General features: G+C 36.8%; 1 protein-coding gene across 2 annotated transcripts in view; it reads left to right on the forward strand.

Moving 5' to 3' along the window:
* FAR1 (fatty acyl-CoA reductase 1) overlaps window positions 1–9,664 on the forward strand; it is a 35,612-nt gene extending 25,948 nt beyond the window's left edge. For both annotated transcript variants that reach the window (XM_080344937.1, XM_080344938.1), the window contains 3 exons: window positions 4,094–4,223; window positions 4,676–4,803; window positions 6,743–9,664. In XM_080344937.1, coding sequence (XP_080201063.1) covers window positions 4,094–4,223; window positions 4,676–4,803; window positions 6,743–6,902 — 418 coding nt within the window. In that variant the 3' untranslated portion in view covers window positions 6,903–9,664. The remainder of the gene's footprint in view (window positions 1–4,093; window positions 4,224–4,675; window positions 4,804–6,742) is intronic.
* Window positions 9,665–11,461: the final 1,797 nt, after the last annotated feature.

The raw sequence follows: 11,461 nt of genomic DNA on the forward strand, positions 1-11,461 counted from the left end.
TGTAGTAAAATTGGCACAAGAAAATTCAAATACTGTGCCAACTTGACGTGGTCGGTAGCCTGCCCTCTCAGTGCTGGCTCTCAATACACTTCTGAGGTCTTTATTCCATACAGTATATGAGAAACTCAAAGGAATGAAAAGATTCTGTAGGTTTAACTGTACTGTTGTCTTGCTGTCAGAATATTGTACTGCAACTGAATGAGAAATTCATAGTGAAATTTATAGTGGAAGAAATAGATCAGGCCTATGACCCTTCAGAACGAAAGGATTATGTTAATAATAATAATCCCTTCCTGTTCAGGGGTTTTCGAAAACTTACCTGTTGAAATCTTTCTGTAATACAAAATCATTCTTCTATAGCTCACTTGTGGAAGCTGTTTTTAGTGAGGTGGAAATATTTTTGCTTTTACATCTAGTTGAAGATTCTAGAATTCAATGGTTCTCTGATAATATAAATAGTTAAGGAAAGGAAGAAATAACGCATGTAATGCTTCTAATTTTATAGAAAAAACATGTACAATACGGTTTGGCATAATGAAGATTTAATATCTTATACTAAATACTTAAGACTTACAGCATTGTGCAATTACATAAATAGTGGTGATAATCCTTAGCGTCCAAGTTTAAGGGTAGTGTTGTCAGTAGTCTGCCGTATACACTTAGTTGCATAGCAAAGCTTATTAATTGTCTAATTAACTTTAATATAAGGCATAGTTCTCCCTTGTAACTTTGCTTAGTGCTTAGCACAACAGAACCATATGTTATTTAAAAATAATGTACTGTATTGGGAATATTAAAGCCTCTCTCCAGCAGATATTTCCAGTTACTTTCCACATGGCATGAAATATTTAAAGTTGTAATTCAGGGATATCTCCAGCAATTAATTTTCTGTTATTGTCTTACAAAGCTGAATGGAAGGTGCGGTTGATGTATGTAGGGAGGTGTAAAGGACATAATTTCATACCTGTCATTTCAGTTTATAGCCTCTTAAAACTTAACATGAAGTACCTTTCACATTGTTTCTGTCTTACAAACCAGAAATGAGTAGAGAATACACTTTTATTGAGTAGGTTAATAGTGTGTTTTCCTCTTGGAAGCATTTTTAAGTTGTGTGCTTAGAGGAACCCCAGAGCTTCTGGCAAGATAAGAATTCCAATAGTGTATCTTGCACCTCAAAATTTAGAGCCAAATGAAAATCAGAACAAACCTGAAGTTTATTTTATGTATTTTAGAGGAATCCTTTTAAAAAAGCGAACAAAACTATCGTTTCTAGTGCTCATGCAGAGACTTGCAGATCGGTAATCTGTAGATCCCCTGAAGGATGAGTCTGTATTTCACATCAGAACTGTTTTTAGCCTGGAGACAACAGGTTGTGTGTAAGACTTCTTCAAAATACAGTCACAGCCGTAAGCCAGCTTGCTTTCAATTGTCTGGTATGGAAACATGCCCACCTAATTTATGGATAATTGAATTAATTATTGATTAAAACTCTTCCCGTGATGTGCTTCTCAAACTGTTATAATGTATTTTGTGTTAATGGTAGTAAGGTCTGCCAAGTAGAGGCAAAATTCTGCTTAGTATGTAGGTGAAAGTCTTGCTTGCTGTCACACTGATGACTGACTGCTGCTAATGTCCAGTTCATTATGATCATCCAGCAGGTTGACTTTTTCTGTCTTCAGCATATGAAGGAGGTGTGATGCTTGATGTTATACTGATTGGTTATATATTGCTTTGGTATTTATGAGTTCTATTCAATGACTATCTCTGGAACAACCTGTGAAGTGTATATTTCAAAAGTTCAGGTTGAGAGATAAAGTTCCATTATGAGTATTCATGCTCTTTTTTGAGTTGTGTATATTCTCATTTGCAGGAGGAATATGGTGCTATTGAAGTTAAAAGAACTTAGTTTGCTAGAGCTACGCAAGTGTCCACTAAATGACACTCATTGCTGACATCTCTGGATATGAGAGGCTGCTGCCATGCTCTTTTTCTTCTCAAAATAGTGTAGTTTCATGTTAATTTAGTGCAAACTAACAAACTGTCATCAAGAAAGTTGGGCTTCTTCTGCCAACTTTATAATTGATCTAGCAGTTGAGAGAATGTGGAGATGATGGATTCTTTTAACTGATACATCAAGAAACTAACCCCACAAAGAAAAAAAGAAAACAATCAAACAAAACAAACACAAAAAAAACCCACAGACAAATACAACAACAAAAAAACAAACAACACAAAGCTCCCAAACCAAAACAGCAACAAAACCCAAACAAAGGCAAACAGGAACTCGAACAAAAGCCATGACAAAGAACCCCTCCCACCACCACACACATTTCCCCATTGATGAATGGAATCAGCTTGGTTCTGTGGCCTGTCACTAAATCCTGTGTGAGATGGAGGGAGGGGAAAAAATCTGCAGCTGAGGTAGAACTCTTTTTAGCTACTTGATTTTGTTGTTGTTGTTGTTTTAAGACTGTCAGCAGACAGACCTGTGCAAAAAGTCTAAGCACTTAACCACAGTCTCCTGTTCAGCACTCTTGTCATCCAGGCCTTTTTGCTATGAGGTCTTGGTGGCTTATCTGACCAGTGGATCTGTACTTTCTAGGTATTGAATTATCTTATTTTTTGACTTGATATTTATACTTTTTTTGTTCAGTTCACTCTTGATAACACATAATGTTTTAGACATTTTGAATTAGAAGAGCTCTTGTTCAACTCAGTTCCCAATGTTGCCACCTTGCCCAAATGGTTAAACTATAAACAAGTGCTTGAGAGCGTCTAGAAACATCTACTAATAAAATTAGCTGGTGGTGTAAAATCTAAATACAACTCTTAAATGTAATGCTATAGATGGGTTCCTATGGGGATTTGTGTTACTCCATTTTGCAAGAAGCAGCAGAGGCAATTTTGATATTCCCTTAGATACCAAGATGCCAGCCATTAGTGACAGTAGGGGACACTAATGTGATGCAAAATAATTTCTTTAGAAGAGTTTCTGGGACAATGTGCTATATCCTTTCATACAAATACGAATGCATCAAGGCAGCTTTCAGAGAAAGATCAGTGGTTTTTATTGCTTCTCTGAACTTTGTTGATCAAAACTTCAGAAAGCCATTTCCTTTTAGTGCTGGGTTGTTCTGCTTTCTTTGGCTTCCCCTTATTCTGCTTCAAATGATCACAGTGTCCTGCTATAAGGATCAAATTGGAAGCAGTTCTCTGAGATGGAAATGCCTTAAGCACTCAAAGCAGGAATGTAATAGCATTAGGTTATGTTAGTACTAAGTAAAATTGAGTGACCATCTCTAGCACTGTAACACTTCCCACATTTATGACAAGAAAACTGTTTCAACTTTCTATCTGTAAGACTGGATGACTCCCATTATTTTGGATCTGCTCCAGATAGTCCGATCAAAGAGAAACTTGCCCAAATTGATCCTTGTAACATAATTTCTCTGTACTCCAAGTGATGGTTTTGTAGAGTTACTTCCTCTGCATAATAAGGGATGATGGAAGGTATTTCTGCATATTTTGAAGTGGCATAGAAATGACCACCTAACTAGCATGGCCTCTTATGGTCGATCTGTACCCTTAAGTATGTTTCTGATGGTTGATCTCTTAGTGACTCTAATAAACCAATTTTGGTTTGTTGCAGAGAATCTGGTCTTGCACAGTATGCAGGAAGATCAGGGAAACTTCCTCCCTCGCCTAAAAGTGTCATGTGCATGCGTTCAGTGCTGTGCTGTTTGATTCTTTCATCAAGTTGAATCATTCAGTACAGCTAGATATTCCAGCATGCTGAAGTGAAAAATAAGAGTAACCAACACAAGACAACTTGTACCTTTTTTTTTTTTTAAGAAACTTATTGTTGCACCTATAATTTTTGATTCTATACAACCATTGGACAACACAACCAAACTCCACTTTATTAATATGCAGAAACATCCTATTGATCTAATATGCTTTGGGTGCAGAGCAAGATGGGATGTGTTAACATAGGGCTGTGGGGCTGGAGGGTAAAAAGTTTGCAATCTTACTGTGTTTTTCTTGAACTAATCTTTACAACTGTAACCTGTACATTTTATGCCTTGGACTGTAGGATGATGAAAACAATAACACGTCTTCATAAGGCCATGATGTTATTAGAGTACTTTACAAGCAATTCTTGGATCTGGAATACTGAAAATATGACTATGCTAATGAACCAGCTAAACCCCCAGGACAAAAAGGCAAGTAGCTGCGTGACATGGGCATGGGAACTGAAAGCGAAATGTAAGCTGATTGATTTAAGATTGGATAAGGATATGAACTGGTAATGCTGCTTACTGTAACATAGAGCTAACTCTAGAACTAACTCAGCGCTGGAAACTCCTGTCCCGTCCTTTCAGTTGTGCCAGGGCTGTGTTATGTACTACCCTGTTTCCCTGAAAATAAGGCAGGGTCTTATTAATTTTTGCTCCAAAAGATGCTTACTTTTTTACATGTATAGCTGCCTGGACACTATTTAAATTGATTTTTTTTTTTAATGAACTGTAACTAGGGCTCATTTTTGGAGTAGGGCTTATATTTCAAGCATCCTCAAAAATCATGAAAAATCATGCTAGGGCTTTTTTTTCTTTATTATATATAACAGGTGGATATTTTTCAGGCAATTAACAGTGAAAGCTTTTATTTTATGCAGACATTTAATTTTGATGTTCGACAACTACATTGGGCAGAATACATGGAAAATTACTGCATGGGAACAAAGAAATACGTGCTGAATGAAGAAATGTCTGGCCTCCCTGCAGCTAGGAAACACTTGAATAAGTATGAACTTTTATTCTTCTGTTTATATTTTTCTCTGTTTTTCTGCCTTTGTCAAGTTTTGCTTAATTGCTTCTTAGCTGCTGTTTAGGTCCTCCAGAATTCTTCTGTTCCCATCTAGTGGTCTGGAAAGCATTTTCTGAAGAAATCAGATGTCATCTTGTTTTTTTTTGTTGCTCCTGAGTTGCTCTCAGTATTAATAGTTAAGTGTTGGGGCCCTGATCACTAGTGTATGCTGTAATCCAGGTTTCTGATTTTACTCAATTATCTTTTGGAAGGTAAGAAAGGTACACAGTAACACAAGGTCAAGAATGGCTAGTTGAGTTGAGGAGGTTTAATAGAACAATAGCTGTTCCTTCTGAGAATGTGCTCTTTTGAAGCAGGTAAGTAAACAGGCATGGACTCTCCACCTCAGAGCAGGAAACTTTGATGTTGGTGCTCTAAGATGATTCTTGGCCTGTTGTCTGCTGCTTAACTCTTCCAGTTTGAATGGATTGTTGCTGTCTGGAATTTTACTGGTGTAGTTGCTCTTGTTTTGTTCTTGGCTGATTCATAATGACCTTTTGATTGTCTCTTTTAAAGAGCAAACTAAAAGTGATTGATCTTGTTCTGCAATACTACTTAACATCTGCTGTCCTGATAGCACAGAGAGAAGTGGTCTAGGTCATTATTGTCCTTCTAAAAACAAGGGTTTGCAGTTGTAGAGTGGATATGTTACAATCTCAAGATGGTAATCTTTGATCATAGTGAGGATAGCTGAAAAGGTGTCTCCTGTTTTTTTTCTTTTAATTTAGATGCTGTTAAAAATAACAGGAGTTATCATACAGTTGCCATTCTTTGTACAGAGGATCCTACCAAAAAATAACAAGAGAAATAGTCTTGTATTGCAACAGCATCTAGTTGTCCCCAGCTCTCTGTTTATAAGTGGATTATTTTGCAAGAGGTTTATATTCTAACATATTTGCTCTTAAGGTAACAGAAGAGACTAACTTAATACCATCTAGTTCTTTAATCTGAAATTGAGGAGTCCATTGCTTCAATATCAACCAGATGTAGCAGCCTAGGGTACCAGGCGTCTGGGAAACTACTGAGTACATTTTTTCCTCAAATAGAGAAGTGGGCTTTACTTTTGTAATATGAAAATTCACACTTCTTGTTTTCTACAAATAAGGTATGTAGAGGAAGATCTGGCTATAATAACACCCAGCCTACCTGTAAAACAAGATAAGGTCAGTGAAGGGCAGTGAATCTTTTCTTGAAGAGAGCTCCCTTTAAAATACAACTTGCTATGATCTACTGAACCAAAGAGACTGCTCTAAGAAACCTGAGCAAATTCTGGTTGCTGTTTGTCTTGAAGCTTCCATCTTTACGTGTGAGAAGATTGCCCTAAAAGTATGTTCAGTATTCCCTAGTCTTTAAATATAGTTCTCTGAGAAGGAATGAGTTTAAAATTGTAGTGATGACTCTAGGCTCTGTGGCTGGAAAAACCTGTGATGGTGTTTTGTTCTCTTCTTGTCAGCAGCTGTTGGAGTTACTTCTACATATTTATGAAGTTATAAATATGTGGAGAGGAGGGAGTTGATGGTGTTAAATACTTCCTCATTTTTGAGGCGGATGGCAGCCTTCTGTTGCTCAGTTGCTGTGTGTGACCTTTGCTTCAGGAGGTTTTTTGTCAAGCAGCTATAAAGCAGAAGTATTTGTGGTTAGCTACAGGGCTGGCTCTATTCCTTGGTTTTCATGTGTTCCACTTATCAGCAGTGAACTATGGAAAAACCTCTGGTCCTTCACTTATCAGCTTACTTCTGTCATTCACTTAATACCACTCATAATGTATCTTGAGATGAAGAGATTTAAATTCTACACTAAAGTTAATTTTTAGTGTTCTTTTTTCCTGCAAGTCTTGGTACCTCCACTTTTAATGATTTCTTTTGTTTTTCCTTAGGTTAAGGAATATACGCTATGGCTTCAATACAGTTCTTGTGATCCTGATCTGGCGCATCTTTATTGCAAGATCACAAATGGCAAGAAATATCTGGTACTTTGTGGTTAGTCTGTGTTACAAGTTCCTCTCCTACTTCAGAGCCTCCAGTACTATGAGATAACTGAAGAAGAGAATTTAGCATTAGGACATCTATGCATATGGTGGTCTAACTGCACAGAGCCTGTAACATGTAGTCATCTCACATTTTGTAAAAGCATAATTTCATCTTAAATTGGAGTGCGAAATATACGGTATGGTATATGTAATGTTAGTTGTGTATCTTCCTGGAAACAGAGAAAATAAAATGGCCGAGTGCCAGGTTGAATTGGCATTAGGCAAACATTTAAATAACATTAACTTTTTGACCTGGGGAAAACATTATAGACCACTGACCAACGTAACTGTGCAATTTGGAACGTGTTTGATTGAATCTGCCTTAATATGATTTTTTTCTCTTAAGTGTTACTCCACATTGAGCAAGGTAAATATTGACTTAGTAGTTGCTAGTTGCTGTAGACCTATTTATTTGAAATTCTTCTAAATTACAAAGGGTTTTACAAGTTGCAAAAGTGTATAAATGATGGTGGATGTCCTGAAAAAATTTGAGGACTTTTGTAATTTGTCTTTATTTTTTGCCACTTCTTCCCTTCTCAAAGTAGGGTTGCAACAATGGTGCCTACTTTGCTTTAAAAGAAAAAAGGAAAAAGAAATATCAAACCAACCTTCCTTAATTACTGAAAGGCCTTTTGTCTGAGCTGGTCTTCAAAATGCACTTGGTGATTCAGTTCTGTGCTGGACACTGACTGCATCCAGTTTGCGTTTATGTCAGCATGAACAATGTATTTCCCTGAAAGCAGAATTGGTCCTATCATTGAGCAGATAAAAGGAAACATAACCCTGAGGGGGGCAAAAATGAAGTCATTGACTGTCCTCTTTTTTTAAAAATGATTTTTATTGAGAACACAGAGCCAGCACTTGATTGTTACACTTCTGACTTCAAAAGGTAAATGTATTTGAAAGGAATTTATTATGCTTATTTGCTATTTATATTACTGGTGATAGTAGTTGAGCAAACCATAGGCTTTCATTAAGAGATATGCCTCTTTTAAAATTGTAAGAAATAATAGCAAATACTTCATGAATTATTGTTTTTTTAAGTCTCTGAGCTATGAAACTTGATGCATGGACAACAGCAATGCATCAGCACGCTTCCTCATCCCTGCCCCACATCAAACCTCTCGCTTCACTGGGCAAGCAGAGCAACATCCACCTTGCTGCAAAATGGAAGTATGTTAACAGTTCTTCCACCTGTCTCAAATTATTAGGTTTAAACCTCAAGAAATGTGTTTTTCCTGCATGTTGCTTTGTTTCAGTAGGGAAAACATTTGTAAAAATAGCAAATTGTAAGAAACGATTGAATCCCTGTTTAAGGCAATACATGAAGATCCCTTTAAATTCTGGTTGCACAGAACTCTACCTGAGAACACTGTAATGTTCATCTAGTTGATGCACTGACCAGCACCCTTGCCCAGTGCATGTTCATTAAAATGAGTTTATACTGATGAATAATGTTCTTGAATCTTCTTGGAAAGGCAAATAATTACTTAATTACACAGTACCTATTATACATCAAACTTACCCTTGGTAGTTTTTTGTCCTATTTGAATTGAGTATGTAGAGAACTTATTTGGTCTTCTTGTGAAAACTCTAAAGAGAACACTTTTCATGCAGGTATATATCTCATTTTGAAAAGATAATGGCTTCCTTGCTGAAGCTAAATATTCTGTAGTAAGTAGTTAAGCTGTAATTCCTCTTTAAAATTACCTGTGTATATATAAAACTAGTGATGAAAAGCCTAAATGGTCTAGGACCACACCTTGTGTGAGAGACCTCTGACTGTGGCTGAAAATAAATTATGGCTTCTGTGACTGGAGATGTTCCACTTTAACTAATACATTAGGTGTATTACATTTTTAGTTGCCTCCTCAAGTATCTTACTAGACCTGAAAGTATGCTTAAGCATTCCTGCGTTGTAGACTTTTTTCAGAGGTGCCTACTATCCAATGACCCCCCTCTTGTCCCATGTTGGCATGTGGCTGAAGTTTGCAAAAGGCAAATAGATCATATTCTGAAAATGATCCTGGTAAGCAATTCACTTATGAATTTTGGTTGTTTGTAACCATTATACATGGTACTTTTGATGTTGATTTGTTAACACTGAGAACTATGAAGCCAATGAACTGATTATTTCTGGTCCAAAACACTGCTTAGAAATCTGTTCTTTTGAATAAATAACAAAGAAAAGGGTTACTTTAAACATAAGGCTGTTTAACTGCTACTTTTTAAGCATTTGCCAATGTAGAAACCCAACTTTTTTCCCTCTTTGGAGACCATGGTTCTGTGCACTGTTGGTATCTTACACAAATTCCTCAGTCATCCTGTTTAACTGATGATAAATTCAGTGTCACATTTGTTACACAAGTTTTGTCACTTCCTGTGGTCAGTCTGTGAAATTCTATCAGAAACTGCAGATTTTTTCTTTCCATATCAGAACCCTGTTCTCTTGCAGTTCTTCATACGAGTGTTTTCACATAACGGATGCTGATCAAAAATATACTGGAACTATATTTCGATACAGCAAGCTAGACTCACTGTACTGATTAGAAAGTTACAGGAGGTATTCCGGTTGGTTAAATAGGAAGAAGAGTGGTCTGAAACAACATGATCACTTAGCAGTTACTGGTATTTAGATTTGGGACCAGGAAAAAAGAAATGTTTTCCTGTAATGTGTTTCTCTGCTGTAGGAGCAGATGTTTGGAAATAAATGCTAAATCCGTGAGCTTTTATAAGACATAAACAGAAATATTGGGTGCCTTTGTTTGTAAACCAAAAATAAACAAATCCCTTGAAAGTGTTGTTAGTGTTTATTGTGTTTTTGCATGGGTTTAGTGTAATTCGTGGAAAATAACTGGATAGTGTAAATGCCATGAACGTGTTCTTTCCTTTGTGAGAAACTTCGTGGTATTAGTAATTAACTTTTCATTGTAAAGAAAAAAGAAGTGGGGGGGGAAGCAACAACCAAACCCCCCCACAATCTAAACCTTCATGGAGTGTTATCAACACATGTGGTGAGGTCATGGTGACTTCTTTGTGTGTTGGCTCATTTTCCCCTTGCTGTCATTGCCTCTTCATTTGTAGTATTTAGTTTCCAATTTATTTACATAGCTGGGTGCTTTTTCACATGGTTTAAAAGGGTACTGTGGTTTTGCAGTAGCTTTTGGATTAACATTTTAAGGAACTGCAAGCAACTAAAGCCATCTGTAGCATCTACATTTTGTGGTGAGAGGGGAAAAGGTCTGTCACCAAAATGGATTGTGCGAGTTTATTTTGTTTGGTTGGCTTTTAACCTTAATTTCTTGGAATCATGAGATTTCATAGATTCCTGCTCCTTTTATCAGTAGCACAGTTCTAGAGACTGGGTATGATCTGTAAGCTGTGGTTTGGGGTCTACCAGCTTTAAAGCATAACCTCCTTTGCTTGACTTTAAGACGTAATCTACCAGAGATGGGGTTTTTTGGTTCAGAATTGGAAGCAAGGAACAAAAAAAGTTGCAAGATATTATCTCTTATGTGTCTTCTACTGTTAAACATTTTGCCATTTCCTTGTAGTACAGTGTTACATCATAATTTGATCAAAAACAAAGAACAGGTTTATAGAGGTAACCTGGATCTGAGAAATACCCTGCACAGAGTTGTAAAGTATAACTTTTCATAGTATTGTTATGTATTTCACAACCTGCTGAGCAAACTTTTAAACAGCAATGAGGAAAAGTCACCAAAGAATGGCTGCTCTGGAGAAATGTAAGTTTATTGTTTTAAAATGTATTCTTGCTGTTTGTCAATCTTTTTGTGCCGAAGTATGTGCAGTTTGTATTGCCCAGCCTGGTGATATTCACTGTGTGTGTTGAGTAGATATCTAGAAGCTGTAAAACAGTTCCAGCGGAGCTGATATGAATTGTCTGCTCTTTTAATATGTGCTATACCATCAGAAGTTTAGAAGTGAAGGTTGACAGGCCTCATCACTTTACAATCTAGGTTTGGTTGCTCTCCTCGAGTATTTTTCAGTTTCTTCAGGCAAGTCTGTCCTTCTTTCTGTGTGCAGATGACTGCAAGTTAAAGGTTATTTAACCAAACTGTGAGCTGCTTCTCTGCCATCGCAAACTAAATTTAACCCTGCTTCCATTTTCAAGATATTTATAAATGTTTCCTCCTTAATGTTATCTTAGTACTTTTCTTCAGTGTGGAGATGGCACTCACTTTGGCTTCCCCTGCTCTGCAACAAATATGACTCACTGATAGATAGTTATTATGCAACGGTCTCTTCTGGACTATGGAACAATGACAGCTTTGAGCAGCTTTTTTTCCCTTCTATGAGAAGAAGGAGAAACCGTGACTAATTGGTGACAGCAGAAGTTCCAACATGTTAATGCGCTGAATAAGACTGGAATGCTTAGAGCTAAGGGCTCTAGATAGGGTGAATGGGGCTCTTTTGATTCAGTTGTATCCATTAACTGCAAGAGTAGCTATTGCTACCAGAAGCCTTTAATGTTATTCTAATTGAATTGTTTTATCTTTCAGGATGGTAATTCTGTAGCCACTATAAGTTCTGAAAAATGAATAT

Source organism: Nesoenas mayeri (assembly GCF_963082525.1).
Source record: "Nesoenas mayeri genome assembly, chromosome: 5".
In the NCBI taxonomy this organism is placed as follows: Eukaryota; Metazoa; Chordata; class Aves; order Columbiformes; family Columbidae; genus Nesoenas; species Nesoenas mayeri.